This window comes from Podarcis gaigeae, assembly GCF_964106915.1.
Source record: "Podarcis gaigeae genome assembly, chromosome: 5".
Lineage (NCBI taxonomy): Eukaryota > Metazoa > Chordata > Lepidosauria > Squamata > Lacertidae > Podarcis > Podarcis gaigeae.
The window spans coordinates 77,270,123-77,296,967 of NC_139681.1; the positions used below are offsets into that span (position 1 = coordinate 77,270,123).

General features: G+C 42.2%; 2 protein-coding genes across 3 annotated transcripts; one reads left to right on the forward strand and one right to left on the reverse strand.

The window, feature by feature from the left end:
• Positions 1-484: 484 nt before the first annotated feature.
• On the reverse strand, positions 485-4,243 carry SERP1 (stress associated endoplasmic reticulum protein 1). Its single transcript, XM_083739997.1, has 3 exons — positions 4,113-4,243; positions 3,661-3,736; positions 485-1,863 (listed from the first exon to the last, which is right to left on the reverse strand). The coding sequence occupies exons 1-3, from the start codon at positions 4,194-4,196 to the stop codon at positions 1,823-1,825; spliced, it is 201 nt and encodes a 66-aa protein (XP_083596123.1). The 5' UTR covers positions 4,197-4,243; the 3' UTR covers positions 485-1,822.
• Positions 4,244-4,582: 339 nt separating this feature from the next.
• On the forward strand, positions 4,583-23,818 carry EIF2A (eukaryotic translation initiation factor 2A). Of its 2 annotated transcripts, XM_083739590.1 has the most exons (14): positions 4,583-4,719; positions 6,054-6,123; positions 6,545-6,619; positions 7,684-7,802; positions 9,638-9,737; positions 10,197-10,279; positions 12,089-12,162; positions 12,303-12,447; positions 13,574-13,690; positions 15,177-15,745; positions 20,258-20,368; positions 20,570-20,698; positions 22,130-22,195; positions 23,431-23,818. In XM_083739590.1, the coding sequence occupies exons 1-14, from the start codon at positions 4,692-4,694 to the stop codon at positions 23,494-23,496; spliced, it is 1,752 nt and encodes a 583-aa protein (XP_083595716.1). In that variant the 5' UTR covers positions 4,583-4,691; the 3' UTR covers positions 23,497-23,818. The 2 variants fall into 2 exon arrangements, 1 of the variants encoding a protein (XP_083595716.1); XR_014564369.1 differs by lacking the exons at positions 22,130-22,195; positions 23,431-23,818 and adding an exon at positions 21,301-22,033 and having other exon boundaries at positions 20,570-20,918.
• Positions 23,819-26,845: the final 3,027 nt, after the last annotated feature.

The following is a 26,845-nucleotide window of genomic DNA, read 5'->3' on the forward strand; positions in this document are numbered from 1 at the left end:
GCTGGCATATGAGAAATGGTCTCCGTGTTAAGGGTTTCTACACTATTCTATGCATGCTGTGATTGGCCAGTCTGAATCCTATGCTTCATTGCAGTGATGTGAGTAGAGTGGCAGGAAGACTTTTCTGACTCTCCGCTAATAGGAATGTTTTGATTTACAGTCTCTTTTGTTGGTGTAACTTAACTTGTTGGTACTCAAGGGTAGAATCTGAGGGACCTGTTTGATTCACACTAAGCCGGCTCTTCCCCCAGTGACACTCACCTTTGACAGCTGTGCCAACAATGTTGAGTCAACATCAGCAAAACCTTGATGCTGATATTATATCACTAGCATGGGCTATGCAGAAAATCCTAGAGGGCTCAAAAGTTATCATAAATTGAGCACGGTGCTGTGCCCTTAATATAACCATTTCCCCGTAAGAATCGCAGGGTTATTATTACCTGAATAAAGACTTAAGTTAAGGACTTAAAGAAATTAACGCACCTCAGATTTTAAAGTAATTTATTGGAAATAGTTCTTAGATTACAAACAAGCATTTCTCATTTACAGAATGTGCTGACAGCTAATGGTAAGAAATGTAGCCTTCCAGTCACCTGCCCATCAGCAATGCAACCCTGCAAAATTACAGAGTAATTTACCTAGTTAACTTTCCCCTCACGTAGCCCTTTAAGTAGTTTATTTGTGGTCCAATTACCTGTTTGTGAAGGCATTCCCTGGAAGAGTGCCCAACCTCATATTTACCTCACTATGTTCTGCAACAAGATGGATACTTCAGTTGTGTCTACAAGCCTGTGAAAATACAACCCACTTACTCTTACATTGTTTTGATTTCTATGAAATTAAAATGCTGTAGGATTCTTTTTTAAAAAAAGATTTAAGTCACAGCAATATAAAACTCTGGATTGGTTAACTTATTCAGCTGAACTGGGGAACTATTCAGGATGCAGGCATGTTAGTGCTCTTTGGGTGGGCTATCAAGAACATTATAGTATCGTGGAACAAGTCACCATGTGATGTTTTACACTTAAGTTTCAGTTGCTCCCAAGAGGATTAACCACCCCAAAGAAAGGAATGATGACATGAGAAACATTGACACTCAAGTACGGCATAACAACAATTAAGCATTTTGTAAAACTTCTGGTGCTTTTTAAGACTGAAGAGGTTTGTTCATTTATGTATATGGTCAATTAAACCATTGGTTTTAACTACATTGTTTTATTAAAACAGTAGTCCAAGAAGCATAGGGTAAGGTCTTCTATCAGAACAATTTGAGACTTATTAAGTTGCCACATGCTAAGGTCAAACTAAGCTACCACATACAGATGTTCTTTTTAGATAAGCAAAAACCACAGCACACATCCACTGACCGAGTTGCTTGAGTGTGTTTTGAACTAGTCATACAATCACTGTTTGATAAGCTTAACTTCTCCATTTTAAATAAAACAACTTCCATTTATACAGAAGAAACATAAGAAAGATCGGTGTTTACATATAATGCAGTCACTAAGTATCTACACTGCTTACACTTTAATATACTAACATAAAGCATGGGTTTGATTCACAGAATAAGTAGGTCCACGATTGTAAGTTAACAATAACTCTTTATTGCTTTATACATGTGGTGCTTTTTCAAGGCACTGTGGCATGGACTAAAAAACTTGGAATGACTTGTGAAGGAACCTGGAATGACATATGGTCAACATGGAAAGTTCTTCAGAAGCAAGACGACAGCTAATTTAAATTCCAAGTTATCAAACATCAGGAATGAGAGTTCATAGTTCACAGGAGATAATATAACAATCTTGTTTAAGGATCAGCTCCTTCACATGCCCATTCTGATACTCTGAATAATCTGGAAGATAGCTGCAAAAGGAAACAGGTTTAGATGTTGCTTTGTTAGAATATATCAAATGATGCACCATTTTAAAGAGTTATGTACATTGGCATTGTTATATACACCGAGTAAACCAGATTTCAGAAAACCTTTGAACAAGTTCCACTTGATTTTACTAAGCTGTGTAAGAGAGATCATTTTACTACTCCCAATTTTATATAAATATCTTCCAAGAAAGTCACATTAGAAAGACCAAGTGAAGTGTGAAACTATACCATATGGCACAAAATTTTACCTGTTTTCTCAGCTGAAATCAACCAATTTTAATTAGCAGTTTTGATTTCAGCAATATGACTTCCCACTCAGTCCTACACATAGTAACTCAGAAGTGAACTGATCCATGTACAGTAGAACATACTCTCAGGTAAGTGTGGATAGGAAGGCTGTTTTAAAAGAAAGCAACGGTTGCCAATGTTAATCTTCCTGTTTTCAGCAGTGTATAAAATTGCTATTGACAGCACACTTGTAACCTATTAGTTTAGATCACTGCTTGCTACGTCAACAACTAAGTAGCCACAATAAGGGGTATAAGCATGACAATTAAAAACAGCTATGAACCCACAATAAGATACAAGTCTCCTCCATTTGTGAAGTAGGCAAACTTCATGTGAATAAAGCCCCTCATTTAAGTAGTAACTATTACTCTCCTTGTCTTATTTGTAACCATTAACACAACTCCTAAAGATATAAAAATTGGAGCCGATAAGCTTATAAAACTAGGTGAACCATCACATATTATTAACAGTGTTCCCTGACGGCATTCAGGAAATCTGTTTTGCATACCCTTTCTTTCTTTTTGTGAAGCTCTGTCCTGAGCCACCTGGTGTACTGGAAAAATTACATTACTTGCAATTTGGCTATTTAAATGGGTGAGTCTCAAATGCAATTTCCAAAAGGCCAGCTATATTAGTCTGCTGTGCAAACCTGAGCACAGGTATATTAGACAGACAATACCACACGGATTTGTGGGTCACTTCTGGGAAAACAAGCTTAAGACAGCATTGAGAACCTAAAATTCTAAGGATGCCTTTATCTTTTGCAAGTCCTCATTGCTACAGATGTACATAAAGATCAGCGTGTGGGGGGGGGGGTATTCATAAAAAGTGGGCAAATACAACTAGCCCAATCAAGTCAGGCAATGTGTGTGTACGTGTAGAGGGATTCCAATATAATGTCTAGTAATTTTAAGCAGGGGTTGTTTTTTAAAGAAACCAGCATAGCTATGATGAAAAAGTACCAATGTGAGAACCTAAGGGCTAAACTGGTAACTGAATAAGGTCCAATGGTAGAGTTGCCCATATGGCAGAGTTGCCCATAAGGGGTCCACCTTGCCCAGCAAATCCACTACACCTCTCCAGATGTTTCTACACCTGCTCCCCATCCCACCACTTGTGAGAAGCAGCGCTGCCCCCCTTTTAGGCGAAAACACCTTCCACCACTCAAAAAGAAAATGCCTCTTCTAAGAGGAGAACCGCCTCCTTCTCCCCGATCACATCTTGGCAAATATAACCAACAATTTGAGGACCACAAACTACGGGACACCAGAGAAGCACAGGGGAACATCTGTGGGAAGCAAACAAGTGTCACCGCCAACCAAAAAACTTATTGAGATGAACACAGCTTGTTTACCTTCGCTAACCCAAGACCTTTCGGGCTGGAAGGGGTTCCCCACCTGAAAACCACCCCCACCCCCCCAAAAAAAACCCAGTTCCCTTGAGGGAGATGTTGGACAAGGGGCCCAATCCCGCCCAGCTGCCAGCGCTTACCCGATCCGCACACCACGAAGATGAACAAGGCCAGCAGCCAGGGCCCCACCGACGCCTTCTCCTCGGGGGCGTTTCTCTGTGGGAAGAGCCAGCGTGTCAGGACGGCTCGGGTGAGGAAGAAGAGGAGGAAGAAGAAAAGGAAGAGGAGGAGGAGGGGGTTTCTTTCGGGGATAGCCGCTCCTCAGCGGCCGGGGGGGGGGAAGGCCACGATCCCCGCAGTCCCCCCATCCTCCTCTTCCTCCTCAGCCCCTCAGGAACCGGTTAAAGGCAAAGCCCCCCCTCCCACACAGCCTCCCATCTTCCTCGCGCGTTTCCCCCTTCAGAGGCTGCTTCCCGCGCGAGGGGCAAACCGGCAGGGGGAGACGGACCCCCGCCCTCCCCGGTCGCAGGAGGGCGCTGAGGGGAAAGGGGAGAAGAGGTTTCCGAGGCCTCCTCCGCGAAGGAGACCCTACCGAGGTCTTGGCCACGTTCCCGCGCTGCGTGATGTTCTTGCTGTGCTTCTCGTTGGCCATCCGGATCCGCTGCTTCGCCACCATCTTGGCCGCCGCCGCTGCCGAAGCTGCCTGACAGACGCCGCGACTGAGCTGTGGCCGCGCCGCTCGTGTGAGGAGGAGGAGGAGGATGAAGCGCGCGAGGGGAGGGCAGCGTGAAGGGAAGGGAGGGGGGAAGAGACTGAACTGCCTGACGCGCTCCCTCCGGCCGAGCCGCCGCGTAAGCAGCAAACTGCCCCTCGCGCAGGCCCCGCCCTCCGGAAGCGGGGAGGCGGAGCCGCCGCCGCCAACCCGGAAGCGACAGCCTCTCCCCTCAGGTTTTTTTCTTCTTCGTCTCGCCGTCTAACGCTAAAGGTGGCCGGCAGAAATGGGCGGAGGCCGCGTGACGTGAGAAACTCCCCGCCCCGCCCTTCTCGAGAGGTTGCTACACGTCACCCCGGAAAGAGGCGTCCGCTCTTGAGCTGGCGGAGGAGAGACGTGTACTGTCCTGAGCCGTGACCTCCGCGACCCGGAAGGAGAAAAGGTTGGGCCTGGCTCAAGATGGCGCCACCCACGCCGCTTCTGGCAGGTGGGTTGAGGCGGGCGCATCCATACGTTGCCTGTTTTTTTAATAAATCTTTTTTTATTTTTCGATGTAGCGCTGCGTGCATTATGGCGGCTGCTCTGGGGCGCTGCGTGTTGTCCCCGTTTCCGTTTCGGCTGAATCCTCGTGCCGGAGTTGCGCGAGCGAAGTCCCGCGCGTCGCGCAGGGCGATCCTAAAGGTCTCCCGGGGAAGCGCCGTTCCTCAGTAGCGGAGCGCATTCATACTCAAGCAGGCGGCGGCTGCTCCGTATGGAATAGGCAGGCGGGGCAAGGCTTAGGGGCCCTCCTAAGCTAAGCAGAAAGCGCGCAAGCCTCCCAAGGCGACAGTTAAGCATGACACGTTGTCAGCTAAAGGAATTTCCGTGTCTCTCCCCCGCCCCCCTAAAATCGTTGTCCAGAGCCGCGAGAGTCCCTGACTTCATCACTGAAGACAGTAACTGAGCTTGATGGACTAATGGCATGGCTTGGTCTAAATGCAGATTCTTATTAATTTACTTAGATGCAAAAACCTAAAGAGCTTATTGGGGCTTCTTCAAATGTAAGCGTGTATGAGTGTATCGCCTTACTCATAGGTAAAGGGCAAGGGACCCAGTGAGGCTTACTCCTACTCTGTATTCCTAGGATCACACTCTTAGATGTTTTACCTGGGACTGAGGGCCATCTGTGTGAGAACTTGTGGTTTGTTAAATAAAACATGGCTTGGTATTGTGTCAACCAGGCTTATGTGAGACTGCCTCTGAAAAATCTCTGGAAACTTCATCTGGTCCAGAATCAACAGTAAGGTTATTGATAGGTGCCCATCCCAGTGAATATGTGACAACCATTTATTTATATTCAATCAACAATTCTAATTCTCAGTATAAACTTGGCCACTCCCCTGCAGAGATACAAATATTCAAGCCTCAAACTTTGACTGCATTCAGATAGTCATTTTTCTGCTTAATAGGCCTAGATATGTGTGAAACACTTCCCTATGCTCACAGTGACTTCACTTATTCCTTTCTAGCATGAATAATCAAATCAGGAAGCCTCTTATTTCACCATCATTTCCCTTTTGTCCAAACTAGGAAACTGGCTACCAACTTCAGAAAAAGCACAGTTTGAAGTTGAGTTTATGACTGTTGCTTGTTCTGAAGCTGCCAAACTATAAAGTTGATTCAGATGAAGTGGGAAATTGAGGAGCAAAGGGGCACCTACTAATATTAATATTTCAGCTTATTAATGTGAGGTATGATCATTAAAATAGGCTTTTGTTATGTAAACATTAAGTGCTAATTCTATTAGTGTGAAATAAATGCTTTTTTTTTTTTTTTTGCTAGTGCGAGGATCTGAAGGACTCTATATGGTGAATGGGCCTCCTCTTTTCACAGAGAATACAGCATTTCAAAGGTACTTCACTTTTCTCTATTGTTAAGTGCTATTTTGAATTGGAATTTTGTTTAATTATTGAAAGAATTTCTAAAACATTGTAAGCAAAAGCATAACACAAAGACAATAAAACAGTGTCATAAAAACAAAGATACAACATAGAAAACAGTGAAACAGTATAACAACAAAAAATCAGTAATAATAGGATCCAATGTTATGAGTCAAGGACAGCCTGGTCAAGGAGATCTCTTTATGAGGTGGTGGCAACTGATGGATAATGCTTCACATAAATGATCAAAACTATATCTAATTGATTAAATTCAGATGTTAATCAATACTTATATACTGCTAGGGATATTTATCGAACACGGTCTATTTATATTTTTCTATGCATTTTGTGTCATATACTTTAATTGTGATAGAAATGTATTTGTTTTTCCAGGGAGTCTGGGAAAAACAGCAAAGTTTTTGCTTTCAGCAAGGATGGTTCCCTTTTTGCTTGGTGCAATGGAGAACAGTCAGTATATCTCCTTCTTTTTTAAACATTTGTTAAGAAGTTTGGGGGCCTATATTAAATTGTGCAAAGTGTGTTAAAAAAAATTGCTAGAGGAAGGAAAATTGCTACAAATACATGTATTTGAAGGTATGTTCATTCAAAACCAACCTCAGTCAGTTCTCAATTGAACTTCCAGGAAAAGTGGACAGGATTAAAGCTTTACCGACACATACAATTCTGTCCAATTTACGCATTGCTTTCCAGATGGTAGAATTAGATTGGTAGGATTGACAGCCTAAAATGCTTGAATCATGCATGCAGTTGGGCAGGCTTAGCTTACTGAAATGCATTGACCTAAGCATGTGTAGGATTGTAGTTTCTGAAACTGAATATCCTCCCCTTTCCATTTTGAATTAGTACATTTCCAGAGATGTTAGTTCTGTTTTGTCATTCTTGGAGTATTGTATTGCACATGTGTGCCATTCTCAGCAGTTTAGATATCACTTAACATATAGCAGATGGGACTGTTACTGTTTAACCTGAGGCCAGCTCCCCAATCTTACTTTGTGCCAGTTGGGACGAAGTAGTGTGTGAATAGGCCAAAAATAGAAAGGTTCTCTTATCACAGTCATTTGCAATGTGACTCTTGCATGACTTCAGTCTCAAGGGCATGGTAGTGAAACGTGTGCACACAAGTCTTTGAAGGTTGGGAGTTTGGTGGTTACACACTGAGGAAACTTAAGCAGTGGGCAACCTGCAGCCCTCAGCCTAATATGTGATTGTCTGGGAGGGAACAAAATGGTGGAAAGAGGTGACAGAGAGAGAAGGGTTTCCCTATCTACCTTTGGCCTTGGATCTGCCTGTTGCTGTCATACTAGTGCTAGGTTACCCCCCAAAGGAATGCAACCTTGATAGGAAAAAAATATTATATTAGTGAAATATTGAACAGTATGGTAATTGGAAAAGTATTTCTATATTCTATTAGGTGGTTCAAAAGAAAGCAAATTTGGCACTGAACAAATAAAGCCTGCTATTAATTAACCACCCTAATCAAGCTTTGTTGAAGTTACCTCTTTTGGTTCCAGAGTAAACATCGTGAATGTCACCAGCCATGAGGTGCTGCGTTCTTTTGATCAGCCGAAGACAGTTTGCCTTGAATTCTCTCCAAAGAGCAATGTCCTGGTAACATGGCAGCCCTACACAAGTGAGTACTTCAGGTGTCTGCTCCAGCTTCCTTCAGTGTAAACAGGGCTGCAGTCGTGCATGTTGTAAACACTGGAAGGTTCATAAATACGGCAACCTTTTGTACGCTAGGTATTGTAAGAATACAGAAGAAAAAGAAGCTTCCTTCCGAAGTGTCATAGTAATAAGTTGTGTATGCTACCCTTGCCTTTCCTTTTTCTAATTTCCCATTGCTATGCCCTTCAATATAGACTGCAAGCTCTTCAGGAGAGGAACTTGCATTTTTTCCTTAGGATCCCCCACCGCTTATTCTCTGTTGTTAGTGTTAGCCAGCCTTCCCCAATCTTGTGCCCATCAGATGTTTTTGACTCCAGCTTCCATTAGTTGTAGCCAGCATGGCCAATGAGGGCTTATATATTTGTAAAATTTATTACCTGCTTTTCACCAGCGGCGGGTTGCAACAAGTGGAAAGTACAGTTATAAAATAGATAAGAATCACTACAATTAAAAAAATGCAATTTTAAAATAGATAAAAATCACTTCAATTTTGAAACACATGAAACCATTATGCACGGTGATGGGAGCTGTAGCCTAGAGCAGCAGGTTGTGGAAGGCTATAGTAAGTTAATAATAATAATGGAAAGAATCATACTGATGTAAGGCACCAAAAAGTCATTATGTCTGATTCATCATCCAACACAGTTCAAGGCCTTCCAGACATCATGCCCCCAACTAAAACCAGTGCATACTCAATTAGATGTGATGCTATTTTCTTTTCTCTAGATGTGATGCTATTTTCTAAAGGCAGGAGTGAGTGTGTGTCTGTGTCTGTATGTGTTTGGGGAGGGAGTTAGGGGTTTAGATCAGAGCCATAGCACAGGGAATGGATTAAAACACACCCTGCAGTTTTTCCCGCTTAAATTGTCCCCCTAAAACTGCTGTTAGCTGTGAGGTAGGGGGAGAGAGATCTTGCTTGTCTACCCACCCCAGACAGTGGTTTCTAGTGACAGGGGTTCGGGTAGGCAGAGAGCAAGCATCTAAACCAGGGAATGGGTTAAAAAAAATTCATCCAGCGCTGCAGCAGCCCTGATTCCATTTCCCCTGTGGCTGCTCTTAGGTAAAAGGAAATGGCATTAGCAGATCTGCAGTTGAATCTCCCATGTCGCATCTCGTTTGGCCCGCAAATGGAGAGTAAATGTATTACTGTTTGGCACAACTAGTTCCAGATGAACTCAAGCAAAGAATAGAGTGACTCTTGCCAAAAAAATGCATCTACAAAGGATTTTGACATCAGAGGGTAAATTTATCTGATAGGATAAGCCCAGGCTTTTGTTGACCCTCTAAGATTAGACCCTATTTTATGTGATTGAATCTTCTGAATATCTGCTGTAATCACTTTTTACATACTTTTATGTGTTTCTATATTGCTGTTTTACTGGTTTTAGGTTGTCTTTTTGTTTTAAAGTTTTAACTACTTTTTTTAAGACTGCACACTACTTTTGAACCATTTATGAACTATTAAGAGGTTTATAAAGGCTTTTAAATAAGCTTACGTATTGCATCTCTAAAGAGTGGCAGGGACTGAGAATTTTTATTTCGGGGGGAAACTGTTGTGTCTAGGTTTGTTTAAGAAGGAAAATATTTTTTCATACTTACAGATATGGGATCAGCGAAAGCAAATGCTAAAGGAAACATCCTGTTTTCTTGTCCTTGTGTGCTAGCCTCTAGTATAGCATTCCCTATAAGGCATTAACAAAACGCATCAACAGAACCCATGGTCAGGATGTTGTAGATTAGGGACGGAGATCTGGTGCTTATTTTGAAGGTCACCACTGCAATATATGTTGTTTGTTGTAGCTTCTAAAGATGGAGGAGCAGGAGTGCCCAACCTTCAACTTTTTGATGTGAATACTGGAAAGTTCTTAAAATCGTTCATCCAGAAAAAGATGCAGAACTGGTAAGTAGCATTCAGGATAACTTATTAGTCACAAAAGCGACTTGAAAACTTTTGTATTTGAAGTTGCAGTATCTGATTTTGTTCTGCAGTTCATAACATGGTATATTTCATTTCAAGCAACCCTGTAGATGGTGAGCAATATTTGACATCACGGAAGAAAACTTCTCCTCATGCAGTAGGACTTCCCCCAACACAAATCTGCTCGAAAGGTCCCCTAAACTCCCAGAGCAGATTTTTGGGGCATGTAGGGGGTTGCAGAGTAAAGAGAGGAAGTATGTGTTTCATTGCACAAGGGAAATCTGTTCTGTTGGTGAGGCGATGTCATTGGATGTCAGCCTGTCTTAGCAGACCAGGATGAAAGCAGTGTGATAATTGAAAAATAGCACCAGTAATCATTTTCTAATTTAATAATTTTCAAACCACGTTTCTAAATCACTTGCCCCCCTCTCTAACCATTAGGTGTCCTTGCTGGTCAGATGATGAAAGCATATGCGCCAGGAGTGTTAACAATGAACTGCACTTCTTTGAAAACAACAACTTCAGTATGCAAGCCCTTTCTTGTTCTCTAGATAAGCTTTCCCTTTTAGTTTGCCTTTATTTCTCTTGTGTTTTGAGCGCCTGCATTTATCACAGTTGACCGATTCTGGGGAACCATAGTGTTTATTGAGCGTCTTGATACAGTTTTGAAGCTCCCTTCTATAGTACAAAATCCACATTGGCTTAATACCTAAGAAATACTTGAATGGATGAAAATCAGAAATAGTTCTGAAAAACGTTTTTAGAGAGTGGTCCTTACAGAGGGGGCAGCAATGCCAGGTAGGTCTGTGAATTAATTACTCCTGTGGTCCAGCCAGAGATTCATGGAAGATAATGAGAGACAAACTCTTAAGAGAGCAACCGTGTATAAGTTCACTCGGAAGTAAGTTCCGCCTGTGGTCAATGGAACTTTCTCCAAGGCAAGTGTCAATGGTTGCAACTGTGACAGAGGCAGATATGAGGTAGAGTAGCCATCTGCCATATGTGATGCAACAACATCACACTGGCAGTGCAGACACACCCGTTCACACTGAGGGCAAATGAGTCCTGGTAAGCCGCAGCCAAACCTGGGCTCCAGGTAGACAGTCTTGCACAGGTAACTTTTCTGAATCTGTTGCAGATGCTCTAACAAATAATGAGCAGTGCCTTACGCTTGGAATTTTCCAAGGCATTTAATATATAAAATGAGTCTTCCCAAGGATATAGCTAGGCATTGGGCAACCTGAAACCTTGTTGATGAGAAATATATGAGTGGGGGTATCAGGGATTTTCCTGCCACAAATAATCTTGTGAACTCACATTTATTATTATTATTATTATTTATTTGTACAATAAATTTTATATTATGTTTTTTAAAAAAAGGAATTTTCCAAGGCATCAGCAGTAGGGACTCCTGCGCAATGTCTAGTTTAAGAATTGAGGGAGGAAGCTGCTTGCCCTTTGGGAAATGTTATGGTGTTTGGAGGCAGACTCTAAGGTATATAAAAGAGATAGGCGCACTTGATTCAACAGTGTGAAGACAGCCTGAAGCAAAGTAGCTAACTTACTCAAGAAAAGCCCAAGGACCAAGCTCTCTGAAGGGGGAACCTTTTGCAGGGATGCATACCAGAGATGGGCAAGGGCCAGAGGCAAAAAGTGTGTGATACTTTTGTACAGGCTGCATTCCAGCCATGCAAAAGTCAGAAGTTTCTACTCACACCCACACATTGCTGCATCCTCCATACAGGCAAGCAGGAGATTATTACACATTTCATGGTATTTTACATCAATACAAGGATGGTGCAGAGTAGGTCTGGTGAGGGGTATGGTGTTGGGGGATTTCTGAGAGCCTGGCAGAGGCCTGCTTAGGTCTAAGGTTCCTCACCTCTACTCAAGAACATAGCTAAGAGAAGAGGTTGGACCACACTTAAGCTGAAGAACTGCTTTGAGCTGTGCCTGAATGCATGTATAAACTTACTTTTTGAACGCACCCCTTAAAATATAGACAGATTAGCTGAAAAAGCTTTAAGAGTTGTAGAAAATGTGGTTTGTTGCTCCAATATAGATATAGATAGATAGATAGATAGATAGATAGATAGATAGATAGATAGATAGATAGATAGATAGATAGATGTGATACACTTGCATCATGCTGTAAGAATATATAGCTTTAGTGTAAACCAATTTTGAAGGGGTTATTCTACTACGTCAAGAAGGCCTTTACCATTATGTGTGTGTTTGCTTTTTACTTGCCACTAGCATAGGCTCATAAGCAGCACAATCTAACAATTATTTAGGTAACTTTTATTAACCTGAGTAAAATTATGATTTTGCAGGTACAATTGCAAATAAACTTCATTTGCAAAAAGTCACCGATTTTGTGATATCGCCAGGGGATCAGCCAACTAAGGTGCCTCCTTTTGATTTTTATTTCTTCGACCATTTTAATTTCGTAGGAATCCTGAAAAGGTTTATGAATTATTCTGCTTCTGTCTTTTGTGCTGCTCTTAAGAATTGTATTACCAAGCTGATTAAATGTTATTGACACAGGTTGCTGTCTATGTTCCTGGAAGCAAAGGAGCTCCATCTTTCGTAAGGCTCTATCAGTACCCAAACTTTGGAGGCCCGCAATCTGCATTGGCCAACAAGAGTTTCTTTAAAGCTGATAAGGTGACGATGCTGTGGAATAGTAAAGGTATAAGAAATTTCAAATTTCCTCTGTCTTTATCAAGAAGTGAATGTATTGATTCTCTGTGTTCTTCTGTGTAGGTAACTAGTGCAAGTGTTTTGTAATTCTAAGTGCTAATTGCAATTTTCTTCTATGGCATTTAAACTATACTTGCAGCTATTCTTCCAGACCAGTGCCATTCCCTGTAACTCCCAGCATGCAGCAGTCATAGGCACGCTTCATTGGGAGTGCAATCAGACTTGCTTTTGAGTAACAGGCACTACTCAAAAGCCATTGAGACAGACTAAACTGACAAACAACATGAATTGTGCAAATCTTCCATTCATTCTAAACGGAGCTTCTGCTATACAGGTTCCAAATGTATTGCCTATCTTTAAAAATGTCTCAAGGGATACTGTAATAAATGGATGTTTGTAATTCTTTGACCGGTAATGCAGTCTTCGAAGCTTTGCCAATAAAATACAACTTCATGGCACATTTTATAGTTCTCCAACAGTATCACATTAATGTGCAGAGTGCCTTTTGCACATGCAAAGGAATCTCATGCTTTGTTTCTGTCAGTTAACTCCAGTCCTTGCACGCTAGGGTTGCTGGTATTTCAGTGAGTTGTATATAGTACAATTTTACCTCGGGTTACATACGCTTCAGGTTAAAGACTCCGCTAACCCAGAAATAGTACCTCGGGTTAAGAACTTCAGCTTCAGGATAAGAACAGAAATCGTGCAGCAGCGGCAGCAGGAGGCCCCATTAGCTAAAGTGGTGCTTCAGGTTAAGAACAGTTTCAAGTTAAGAACAGACCTCCGGAACGAATTAAGTACTTAACCCAAGGTACCACTGTATACTGGTCAGGAAGCAAACACGTTGGGTGGAGGTGGGTTGTGGCATTACTATAGCAAGCACAGTGGCCATAAACAGTCTTTGGGATGTTTATATAAACTCGGTGCGAATACAACTCTGATGGCTGATCTGTGCACCATGGCACATGAGCTCTATTTCAAAAACAAATTAGACAGATTTGTAAGTTGGATTTATCTTGCTAAATGATGATTCTTCTATTGAACCCTAAATTAATATCATTGGGTAGTTTGCTTTCTGAAAACATTTAATTACTGTTGTTTTTATATCCAAATAGCTACTGCTGTGCTTGTAATCGCTAGTACAGAAGTTGATAAAACGGGCGCTTCGTATTACGGGGAACAAAATCTGCATTACATCGCAACGAATGGAGAAAGTGCTGTCGTACAACTACGTAAGTGACTCTCCTAGTAATTATATAATGAACTGAAAAATCGTCCTCCATATATGCTAAAAGATCTGTAATGTTCTTTGGGAATAAACTTCAGTCTCCTGTGTTTGCTCTAATGACCAACCTTGTACAGATTAAATTCCTTTGGAATGTTTTTGTTTGGACTTTTGCTATCTGAAGTTCTATTAATTCAGAAGAAGTGAGGTAGTATAAGAGTTGAGCTCGAAAGTGCGGACCATAGACAGGAGATGGGGACAGGATGGAGCACCTAATTCCGTTAAGGAGCCCCTGATTCTTGAATTGGGAAAAGAAAGTGGTTATAACTAGGACTGTGGGAAAATGGTTGCTTGTACATAAGAGCATGAGCAAAGTTCTTATTATTGCAGGGTGCTTTCATAGCTAAAAGCATCCTTGGAGCATGATCAACGCGTGGACAGCTCATGCCGTCCTAATGATTGGCCCATGTAAGCATAGCCTGATCGGCTACGTGGCCTGGTGTGATGGCATGGCACTGTCCTTATCTGCTGGCTTAGAAAAAGTTGCTTTCCTTGTATTTTGTATCTTTCTGACTTTACACAATAAAGGCTGTGCTGCAGCAGCTCTGAGGCAGCCAGATTTCTTCAACCCATCTCTGTGTGAGACTGATTCTTACTGATGGCGAGCAGGTTCTCGTCATAGGACTCCAAATCAGTTTTAAAGCCCCAACCCCCAATTGTTGAATTGCTTTTAATCAGTCGCACTTATTATAATTCAACAAATGTATATATTACAAAGCTTTCAAATTCAAATGTAATACTTTCAAATGCCCTGATATCCAGAGTGTTTACTACTAATGAGACTACTCTTTAAATCTGTAAAACATGTAGACCGTTTTAACCGATTAAGGTTTTTAATTGCAATGAATTAACTAAACAAAGAAAAATGTGTGGCCCTTGTGGAATAGCCTTTCAGGGCTAATCCTGCTGAAAGAAACTTGGGCAGTGTTCTAGCCACTGAATAAGGAGGTGTTTCTCTCATCACGTGGCCAGGCTACTCGCTGGCTGCTGCTCCTCAGTAGTGGCAGGAGAGATGCGGTTATCCGGCTGTGGTAGAATAATGACAGTCTAATGTAGGCCTGCGTAACTTATGTACTTCCAAGCCTACTGTACCACAGCAGGCATACAGTATGGTGTCTAGATGCTTGACAATCCACACACAAATACACACCTTCAGTGTGTGTGTGTGCACTCACACCTGCAATCCGAAAGAGGCAGCAAAAAAAAGATTATTGAATCACTCTGCTAAGGAACAATAACGCTGTTTTCAGCTTCACAGGTTACAAGTTGTGGTGGCCTGTTCTAATATCTTGCAGTTTTAAGGAGGCTAACGTTATACCTATGCTTGTTAAGAGAAACTAACATGACTTGTAACTGTTCTTCAAAATCAATTCCTTCTTCAGGCACATGTAGATAACAGTTTAAAAAAATTCAACTGTTTCCTTTTTCTCTAGCAAAAAATGGTCCTATTTATGATGCAACCTGGAGCCCCAATTCCACAGAGTTTTGTGTCGTCTATGGTTTTATGCCTGCCAAGGCTACAATCTTCAATCTGAAATGCGACCCCGTGTTTGACTTTGGAACCGGCCCACACAATGCTGCCTACTACAGCCCTCAAGGACACATCTTAGTCTTAGCTGGATTTGGGAATCTCAATGGGCAACTGGACGTTTGGGACGTTAAAAACTACAAACTCATTTCCAAACCACAGGCCTCGGATTCCACGTACTTTGCCTGGTGCCCTGATGGGGAACATATAGTAACAGCTACATGTTCTCCAAGGCTGCGGGTTGGGAATGGGTACAAGATCTGGCATTACACAGGCCCTGTCCTATACAAGTATGAAGTCCAGCAGAACGCAGAACTTTGGCAAGTTGCCTGGCAACCCTTTTTGGATGGCGTCTTTCCAGCAAAGGCGGTAACATATGCTGTTCCGAGCAAAGCGCCGAACGACGAGCCCAAGGCTGCCCAAGCATACAGGCCCCCAGCTCTGAGAAACAAACCTGTGACTAGCTCTAAACTTGTAAGTAACTGCTGCCTCTGTTGTAAAATGTCTTGCTGAAAAATGTCTTCCCAGCTCTGGGAAAGGGTAGGGGGCACGATATTAAATCCAGTCCTTTGTTCTTCCGCTTCAACTAGTAATTAACACTATTGAAGGCCATTTAACTAGGACTTTGCAAATGCCAAAATTGGATTCCCCTACCCACTTGCCCCACCTAACTATAATCATGTATCGTTTATAAAAGCCGCTGAGGTACACATAATATAGGAAAGGTATATGTAAGCACTGGTTTGCACAAGTGTTTTTCTGCTGTCAGATCAGTCAGTACATGGTTGTTGTTTTTTCAGTCTGTGGGAGTAAAGGCAGGGTAATCTTAAATACTCATTTCTTTTCAAACAGGCTGTGCAATAGAAGTACAGTAACTTCTTCCCCCAACTTTATTTTTAATATAAAGGCCTTCAGTCACCTAAAAAAGTGGCACATTAAACTGTTATAATTTTAACATATAGTTCATATTTCCAAAACAAATAAATATATTTCTGTGAAAATGCTCCTGTTTTTGAAGAAATGTTGGCTCTTTTGGGCAAATCAGGTTGTAAACCTTCATAAAGTAAACCAACTACTATTGTAGGAGGCCTTGCTGGCACATCACCAGGATAGACACTTGGTTTAGCTCAACAATGGCAGAGGAACTTTCAAACCATGTAGCCCTTTTTATTTTTAAAAGAATGAATATGGTTGGGATTTAACCCCCCAAATTCATTACCAGATGCTTTGAATTTGTTGGTACATTATCTGCAGCACTTCCTCTGACTTCTTCTTTACCAGTTCCTCATCCCTGTAATCATAGAATTGTAAGAGTTGGAAGGGACCTCAAAGGTCATCTAGTTGAATCCCCTGCAATATAGGAATCTCAGCTAAAGCATCCCTGACAGGTGGCCACCCATGCTGTGCTTAAAAACCTGCAATGAAGCAGAGTCCACAATCTCCCGAGGGAGTCCCTTCCATTGTTGATCAGCTCTTACCATCAGAAAGGTCTTCCTGATCTTTGGTCAGAATTTCTTTTCTTGTAACTTGAAGCCATTGGTTCGTGTCCTACCCTCCGGAGCGGAAGAAAACAAGCTTGCTCCATCATTCGTTCTCCCTATTGCTGCATCATGGGAGCCTGTTCCATGATCAAGCAGTATCCCTGTTGTGTCGCAGGGAAAAAGGGGCTCACAGGAGATGCCATTTGCACAAGGAGATTCTGGTAATTGGCCTCTCTTTCCCATGAGGATTAAACCGTTATGACCATATCCCTGATGGGTTCTGACACTAATGGGGGTTTATTAAGCAAGCATCCTGTGGATTGCTCACATCTCAATAGTGGAGAAGGAGAAAGCACCTCCCAACAACATTTTAAAGACTTGAGGTGACAGAGCGAAAGGAAAGTTAAAGAAAAGTGGCAGTAACTAAGCTTGATGGCAAATTAGGTTTTATCCTTTTATAGTAGTACGAAGAATTAATTCCTCAGGGCTTACTTCTGAACAGCTGCGAGCCTGCTTGTTAGCAGTCACTAAAAATATCATACAAGAGCAGTACTATTCACTGAAATATCATTTTCTTCCTAACATAATAACCTCTCAAAACTTGTTTGGGACACACATGCAAATGGGTACCATGTATACAGCCTGCAGTGCTGCCAGCATGCAGAGTTCTGGCTTTGACTCCAGAGTCCTTCATTCATTTGTTGGATCCTTGCCTCTCTGGAAGATGTTTAAGGCACTGATAACCTACCAGAATATGAGAACCCTAGGTTACGACGTCAAAGATACCATGGAGCTGGTGTTTCCTAGTATAAATGGGAAACTATAATGCTTGCGGATGTCATGCAAGAACACAGACTCGAAGGCACGATACATTTCAAGCAGAATCTGAGTTGCAGTAACTGAATCGCAGTAGCCGTCTAAATAATAATATGCTGTGCTTTTCTTTTTATTATCTGTTTGGCTACTGCTGATAGCTCTTATCTCTCTAGCCCAGCTGCATCCTCAGTTATAGGGCTGAAGCTCAGCTGTTAGAGCATGAGGGTCGTGGGATCAAGCCCAATGTTGGGCAAAAGATTCCTACATTTCAGAGGGTTGGACTAGATTGCCCTTGTGGCCTCATCCAGCTCTTCAATTCTATGATTCTGTGATTTACGAATTTAACGCTTCCTGTGTCAGTTCACATACAGAGTCACTACTATGCCTTCATCTCAAATGTAAGGTCTTGTCGCTTTTCCTGCCCAGGCATTACAGGTTTTTCCCTCCTACATTTATTTGCACAAAATGACCCTTGGGTATTTTTTTCCTTCCTTATTTTTCATGTGAGGTGCCAATGCATTCCTTAACCGCAGTTCAGATAGGAGAATTTGTTCCAGGAAGGTAGTGCCGTAGTTCTTCATCTCCTAGCTATAAGGAATGGGAAACCTATATTACATCTGCATTTGCCTTTTATGTAGAGAGTCATTAATCTCCTATTTTCCTTTTTCAGTATTCAAAACAGGTTTGAGAACATAGCTCTTTACTTCCTCTTTCTTATTTTCTTTTTGAAAGAGCGTAACCTGAGACTACCAGCACTGAAAGGAGTGTTGGTTTCTCCCACACTGCTGGTCATTGCAAGTGACTTATTTCTTACTAACTCCATAAGCACAGTTAATAAGAGGTTTGTTACGAAAGAAGCCTGATGTAATCCTAATCGCATGTGATAGAGGAACAAAACTGGTCATTGAGAAGCATATTAAGCTTCTTTGAATTTTTTAAGGTGTGTAGTGTGTTAAAATTAAGTTGCTCATAGTACAGTCTAATACAGACATGTCCAACAGGTAGATTACGATCTACTGGTAGATCGTGGGGTCTTCCTGGTAGATCCCGGTAGATCTCTGGCCCCTCAGTGATCCCCTTCTCCCCCTTCCCAACGACAATGGGTAGATCACTGCCTTTTTTTTATACTGTGAGTAGATTGCAGTACATTGGGAGTTGGACGTCCCTGGTAATACATGTCCACACAGAATTAAGTTCCATTAAGTTCATTGGGGGGTCTTCCCATAGTGAAGTGGGTGTTACTTGGGGGACTGCAGGCTAGGAATCAAGTAACGTTAGGGGATTTAACCTACATGATATATTAAAAATTAAGCAGCACAATGAAGAGGGGGAAAGCTCTTCTCTTTATTATTTTATGAAGGTTTAAAGGTGTACCTGAAATACCCGTAGTGCAGTCTTTAATCCCTCATTTGGTTACCACAGGCAAGTCTGGAATTCCCTCTAGGTGAGCAAGCAGGCTTGTGAAGGAGAAACCGAGCCCTCTCTTTCGCTTTTGCCAGCCGCTTGGATTCTGTACTGGGTGTGAAAGTAATGAAGCCCTTTCCTTGAAGGGCAGCATGGAAACAGCAGGCTGGTGAAGAAGAGATTTGGCATCCTCTTTCTCCCTCCTGAAATTACTGCACTTACTGACCGCAGATTTTTATACCAGCCTGTGTTTTTTTTGTGTGTTTTTTTTGTTTGTTTTTTTTTTACTTATAAGATGGTTGTCTCTTGCAAGCCAAAGATGACTGGTAAAAATGTTTGGATGGTTAGTAATAAGGTTGCAGTAGTGGAACTGAAACAAGCATCCCCTGAAACACAAAAGCAAAATAGAAGAAGAGAACTGTTCTTCCCCTCCCCTGCCGGCTGTCTTTATTGAAACGGATGCTTCAAATGTTTTCACTTCCCATGCGCAGAAGCAACACTTGCGCAATAAATTCTGTGGAATCCTTGTGCATAATATAGATTGAGAATGACCAGCTGGTTGTCTATAGGCCACGGGTGGCCCATAAAAGGATTGATCTGTCCCTTGGCAAGTCAACCAACTTTTTAATCAAGATGGAATTTTAAAAAAATGGACATATAAGGAATAATTGCTTTCAAAATGTGTTTGTGTGTGTCTGAGAGAGAGAGAGAGAGAGAGAGAGAGAGAGAGAGAGAGAGAGGAAACAGATAGAATGACAGACATTTCACATTTCAGTGTTGTCTCTATAACATGTCATTCTCATCCACAAAAGATGCTTTCTGTGACATAAGCTCACCACCAGCCCCTTAACAGCTTTATAGTGGATAGAATTTGTGAACCCTGAAACAGATATAATCATAATTGAGTAATGCACACGGACACACAGTGTAATAAGTGACAATCTACATGGGTTTCACACAATTTCTTAACATGGAAGTGAGTCCTCTTTTGTAGGGCTGAGATGGAGAACGTGAGACCCTGAACATGATGTTGGACTACAACTCCCATCATAATTGGTGACGTTGGCTATGGCTGATGGGAGTTGGAGCTTGACCACATCTGGTAGGGCCACTGGTTTCCCATCCCTAGTGTAGGGGTTGTGTAGTTGTGGCATTGCTATAAGACATGTGGCGTAAGTGAACATAAAAAACAACAACAACTCAAGCTCCTTTTATCAGGCAACAGATAATTATGTGTTGGTTTTCTTACAGTAATTTTTTTCCTCCCCCCTTTGCTGTCTCTTAGCATGAGGATGAACCACCGCAGAACATGAGATCAAAAAATGGCGATAAACCTTTATCTAAAACAGCACTCAAAAATCAAAGGAAGCACGAGGCAAAGAAAGTTGCCAAACAGGTATAGCTGCTGCTTCAGTTCTCTTGAGCAAACGGTTGCATTCACATTTTCTAAACCTGCTTACCTGAACAGAGCCAAAATGTGATGAATTCCAACATTCTGGGGAGCTTAACATGTATACCATTCGTGTAAATGTCCCACGGGGTTGTATACGAAAGACATTGTTCCAGATGTTGATTGAATTTGTTGTTGTTTTTACAGGAGGCCAGAGCTGAAGGGAGCCAGGAAGTTACTCCGGCCTCACCAGTACAGAATGCATCGCAGAATGCGGCTCCCTCCATAACATCAGGAGATCCTGAGGTTGATAAGAAGATAAAGAACCTGAGGAAGGTGAGGAGCTTTTCTAATGAAGAAGCTTGTCTGTTCTGGCAAAAGGTCTTCTCTCCAACTCCACACCCTAGTACCTGACAGCTGCTACTTCTCTCACCATCTAACTTTTTTTATTATTATTATGTTAGTTTAATGCATAGGTGCACAATAAGGGCTATTAGGTACAGAGCCAATGTTCCCCAAAGTCCTCCAGTCTCTTCCCTGTTGTATCAGAAATAGCGTGGCAGCTGCTAAAGGTAAAGGTAAAGGTACCCCTGCCCCTACGGGCCAGTCATGTCCGACTCTAGGGTTGTGCGCCCATCTCACTTAAGAGGCCGGGGGCCAGCGCTGTCCGAAGACACTTCCAGGTCACGTGGCCAGCGTGACGAAGTTGCTCTGGTGAGCCAGCACCAGCGCAGCACACGGACACGCCGTTTACCTTCCCTCTATAAAGCGGTACCTATTTATCTACTTGCACTTAAGGAGGCTTTTTAACTGCTAGGTGGGCAGGAGCTGGGACCAAAAGACGGGAGCTCACCCCGCCGCGGGGATTCGAACCGCCGACCATGCGATTGGCAAGTCCTAGGCACTGAGGTTTTACCCACAGCGCCACTCGCGTCCAGTGGCAGCTGCTAGACAGGCTAGATGAGAAGTCCTGTGAGTGCCAAAAGTAGGGAAAATGCAGCAGACACATATGCAATTATTATTATTATTATTTTAGAAAAGGATGGGAACCTGTAAAATTGAGAGCAGTGGTGCAGAGGGGTGATCAGCTCTTCCTTGCTGCCGCCCCCCAAAAAATCAAAATGGTCCGCCAGCTCTTCTTCTTTCTAGAGCAGAAAAGGATGTGAAGCATCTGGAAGAGCAATTTTAAGTGGGGATAGGCACAATTATCTAGATATACTCTCTGATCTTGCAATAAACCAGGCATAGGCAAACTCGACCCTCCAGATGTTTTGGGATTACAGCTCCCACCATCCCTGACCACTGATCCTGTTAGCTAGGGATGATGGGAGTTGTAGTCTCAAAACATCTGGAGGGCCGAGTTTGCCTATGCCTGCAATAAACTAATGTGGCACAAAATCCTTTACATTCAGCAGCCACCACTCCAGGGTGCAGAGCAGCAATTTATATGACGGCTGTTGCTCTCAACAGAGTGCTTGAACCTACCATATCTCCTTTAGGAAAGCCAGAAATCAGTGTGCATTTTAATCACTCATCTGCCCGCTTGCCAATCTGTGGTTTGGGCTGCACAGCTCAGGCTCTCTCTGTGCTGTTTACACTTTTCCGCAGGGAAAATATATATTTCAAAGGAGCGTGGAGGCATCCATGACCTTGAGGATAATGCTTAGGGAACAGTAAAGGGCACTTCCTCTCCCCCCCCCAAAAAAAAATTCCTACAGCATAAATATTCAAATGTCTTAAAACGTGTTCTTTTTTTCACCACCACAGAAACTAAAAGCAATTGAACAGCTGAAGGATCAGGCTGCTACAGGCAAACAGCTAGAGAAAAACCAGGTATGCCTATTCATATATTATTCTGTTATTAGGGATGGCTTGTACAGCACATTAAAAGTACTAAAATGTACTATTAGTACATTGTAAATGTAAAAAAGCACTATTCTGTTTTCTAATGAAAACAATAAAAAGTTGCCAGAACCGAGATTCGATTTCTGTTTTTTCTTGCAATCGAAACAAAGGCTCTGAACTTATTTGAATTTGAACTTATTTGAATGTGCTCCTGTTAAAGTTGCAGTGTGGGACTAAAGACAGAAGTCATGACCTAGAACCTCTTGAATTCACGGGACTCTCCTTCCCACACATGGCAGGCAGACGCCTTGAAATGAATAGTGTTTGTAAGCACATCAGATGAGCCCTGCTGGATTGGACCAAAGCTCCATCTAGCCCATGTATGGGAGCCCTCAGGCCCTCCAGATGTTGCTGAACTACAACTTGGGGCCACCACCGAAGGGGAGAAACCAAAGGGGGCCATCCCTTTGGGGGTGGAACGAGGGGGTGGGCCAGCCCCCTTGTGCTATAATTACTGTTCTAACGGGGATGGGGTTTTTAACTTGAGTGGGTGCTGTTTTATTTGGTTGGGTGGGGTGGTTTAAAATTGTTTTTAAATGTTATATGTTAATTTGTATTTTGCATTTGTGGGCTGGGGTAATGGTTAGGGACCTTTGTTGGGGAGTGCATTTTTTTCTTAGCTTGTATATATTAGTATAGTTAATTGTTTAAATTATTTTCATTACGTATTTTTGCTTTTCATGTTGTACCTTTATGTTGTGATCTGCCCTGAAACCCACAGGTATAGGGCGGTATACAAATTTAATAAATAGCAACAACAACAATTTCCATCAGCGCCAGCAAGCATGGTCAGGGGCCAGGGATGATGTCAGTTGTGGTTAGAGGGCCCAAGAGGCCTCAAACCTGTTCTAGCCCAACAGCCTCTTTTTAATTAGTGGCCAGAGAGATGCTTCCAGGAAGCCCATTGGCAGTTCATGAAAGTACGTATTCTGACCCAGTTCCTGTGGAGTCCTAAAGCATCTAAACATGGACGTTCCATTTGGCTGCTGTGACTCAGAGCCACTGATACCCACCAAGAATCTCCCATCTGGATTTATGTTAAGAAATGGTTTTCAGAAGTAGATAGCTTTTGTTGGATATGACTGTTCTGTGTACTCAAGTTTAATTTTTCCTTTGCCTGTGCTAAGTAGTATCTGATGGTGTCTTCTGTGTATGTGTCCTAGCTGGAGAAAATTCAGAAAGAGGCTGCCCTCCTAAAGGAGCTGGAAGAGTTGGAGCTGGGTGTTTAGAAAGAAGACAGATGAAACTCACAAACTCGTTCTATAGAATCATTTAATAATAAAAAGACTGGAAATGCTCATTTAAAAACACTATACACAGCTACATATTTTTTTCTTGACCCTAATATATGGATACATGTAAAAATTTTGAGCAGAAGTATTGTAAATCAAAACGAGGCAAATAACTTGCTGTGATTCCAAAATGGTATTACTGAACAAAATAAAGTACAGTGGGTCCCTCTATTTACTCTTTGGCCAGATACAATAGAAGTGACCCTTATGCAATAAGAAGACTGTAGAATATAATAAAAAGCATTTTCCATTTAATAAAGATTTTTGTGTTTTCTTTATAGGTCTTGCATGTTTCTAACCTGCTGTATTTCTGCTTCAGTGTGACTTTTTGTGGATTGAGATACATTTTCCTAGATACTGGGATTTCGCTTTCTCTCTCTGTGTGTACAAGAAAGTCACAACTGAGAAAAGGGATTGAGTATAAAGGAGAAAGGACATGTCCCTCCTCTGAAATGGAGACAGGAGGGATTCATGAACTCCCTGATGAAAAGGGAATAAGTTTTGCCTTCCTGGAAACCGCAGTTCCAAATCAATTAGAAGTAAATGTCTGAACTTATTCGTGTTTTCATGGTGTGCTAGAAGTGAAAGGAGGAATATTAGGTAACTGGTCAATATTCACAAGGGGATCCATCCGTTACACACTTAACTGGTGTCTAAATTAGAAAGTGTCATAGTGTAGATTAAATGGGGTGTGGGTGGGAATGATATGGAAAATAGCCTTTTCAGAATAGCTCCTTCCCTGCCCATATGACTATGCATTCAAGGGGGTTGGAATAGATGACCCTTGGAAGTGCCTTCCAACAGTACAATTCTATGATTCTGTGTTGCTATTAAATCAACATATTCTCCCATTCTTCCACAATGGAAACTGAAGATGGCAGGCAACACCAGAAACACCAATAGAATCACATGAGTGAACTGTTAAAAAGTGGCTGGCTCCTTCTACCTCAACTCCCTTTCTGTGTGGTCCATGATGCAGTCATTTTAAATGCAGCTGAAAGAAACTTTCAAAGTAACCAAGTCGACCTAGAGATAGAAAAAACCCTTGTGTACTTATGTCACATGGAATTTTCTTCCTAGGTCGGGACACAAGAGTGTCCAAATGAATGCCTGAGATGCCCTCTAGTGGAATAGCCATGCAATGTCTGCATCGTTTCGAAAGAAATTGATGTCTAAGTGTACAAAGCAGAAATGGTTGGCCCGTGACCCTCCAAATGTTGTTGAGATCCCCCATCAGACTTAGCCAGCATGGAATATGGGCAACAATTGTGTGAGCTGTAATCATCAACATCTGGAGGGGCCACAGGTTAGTCCTCCGTGTTTTAAAGTGTCCAAACTGGAGTGGAAGACATTCAGTGAATAAGTTTACTCCTTGCACTGGACTGGGCAGGCAGGGTCTTCCAAATCTTTTGCCTCCTTTTCCGGGGAAAAGAGCCATTCCGCGCTGCCTCTGGTCAGGTGGGCAGTTTCATTTTTTCACAGTGAGGAAAAATGTTTCTTACTCTACCACTGCACACTGCAATTCTGTTCCTCACTCCTGAAACTCTGGTTTTTTTGTGTTTGCTAACTATCCCACACCTCAGGAGGGGCTTTCCCCATTTGCTGTTGGCCCACAGTGTCTCTGTTAATGGTCATCGCCCATTTCTTTGTGGTCTTTTAATGGTCCATCTCTCAAGGCAATTGCTTCATCAGGAAGCCAGCCCATCTCTGTTTTTTTAACATGGCTTATATTTTAACATGCTAATTTCAATGTCTGGCAACCCATAATTAGAATAGGAGTCAAGGTATCCCACAAAAAATATAACAGTATATTAGTTTCTAGGATGCGGGGGGACGGAGACCCACACCCACCATTATGTATTTAGTTATTTCATATAATTTATACACTGATTGATTGGTGTGTTTTTTTAAAAAAACCACATCATAGCAGTTTACAAAAAGGTAAGACTGTAAAATCTAGGGAAAAAATCACATCCCCGCATACAAAAGTTAAAATACTAAAACAGATTAAAATTACCTCAACTTCCTTTCATTTTTTTGATATAATTTTTATTCGATTTCACAAGTATAAAGATATAACAATACAACCATACACATTTAAAGATTCCTTTGAATCTCTGGACTTCCCACCTTCTCCTCCATGGGTCCTATTGTTAACCTTTTCTACTGCGTATTTTTCAATAGTCCATATTTTATATCACTCAATTTTCTCCATAATATTTGCTACGTTACAAGTGTTATTGCAATCATGCTAATTTCATCTCACAGTGGTCTCCAAGATAAATTATATTTTTTCTCCATTCTTTGTTAAAGTTTTGGTCTTCTTGATTCCTGAGCTTTCCGGCCAGTTTTGCCATTATGGCATAGTCCAACAGTTTAATTTGCCTTTTTTCTCTGGTAGGGACTTCATCTTCTTTCCATCTCTGGGCTAGTAGCATCCATTTGGCTGTCGTCTCGTACATAAGAAGTCTTTTCTGCTCCCTTGGAATATCAGCACTAAAATTACCTCAACTTTCTAGGCACCTGAGGTGGCTTGTCTAAACAAGAATATTTTCAGCAGGCACTTTTCTGCAGCGAAGGGGCTTGCTTGATCTCACAGGCAAGGAGTTCTAAAGTGCAGGTGCTGCCAGACTAAACAATCTCATTCTTACAAATCCAGAACAGATATTAAAGGTTCCCCTATAAATAGTAAAAGGACCCCTGATCATTAGGTCCAGTCGTGGACGACTCTGGGGTTGCAGTGCTCATCTCGCTTTATTGGCCAAGGGAGCTGGTGTACAGCTTCCGGGTCATGTGGCCAGCATGACTAAGCTGCTTCTGGTGAACCAGAGCAGTGCACGGAAACGCCTTTGACCTTCCCGCCGGAGCAGTACCTATTTATCTACTTGCACTTTGATGTGCTTTCAAACTGCTAGGTTGGCAGAAGCAGGGACCGAGCAACAGGAGCTCACCCCATCCCATCGCGGATTCGAACCGCTGACCTTCTGATCGGCATGTCCTAGGCTCTGTGGTTTAACCCACAGCGCCACCCGTGTCCCTCAGATGATGTTGTTGTTTAGTCATTTAGTCGTGTCCAACTCTTCGTGACCCCATGGACCAGAGCACGCCAGGCACTTCTGTCTTCCACTGCCTCCCGCAGTTTGGTCAAACTCATGCTGGTAGCTTCAAGAACACTATCCAACCATCACGTCCTCTGTTGTCCCCTTCTCCTTGTGTCCTCCATCTTACCCAGCATCAGGGTCTTTTCCAGGGAGTCTTCTCTTCTCATGAGGTGGCCAAAGTATTG

Coding starts and splice junctions, on each gene's coding strand:
- SERP1 (XM_083739997.1), bottom strand. CDS start 4,196: ATGGTGGCGAAGCAGCGGATCCGGATGGCCAACGAGAAGCACAGCAAG. Junction 3,737..4,112: donor GGAACGTGGCCAAGACCTCG/GTAGGGTCTCCT, acceptor CTCTTCCCACAG/AGAAACGCCCCCGAGGAGAA. Junction 1,864..3,660: donor CTTCGTGGTGTGCGGATCGG/GTAAGCGCTGGC, acceptor TTCCTTTTGCAG/CTATCTTCCAGATTATTCAG.
- EIF2A (XM_083739590.1), top strand. CDS start 4,692: ATGGCGCCACCCACGCCGCTTCTGGCAG. Junction 6,620..7,683: donor GCTTGGTGCAATGGAGAACA/GTCAGTATATCT, acceptor TTTTGGTTCCAG/AGTAAACATCGTGAATGTCA. Junction 7,803..9,637: donor AACATGGCAGCCCTACACAA/GTGAGTACTTCA, acceptor TGTTTGTTGTAG/CTTCTAAAGATGGAGGAGCA.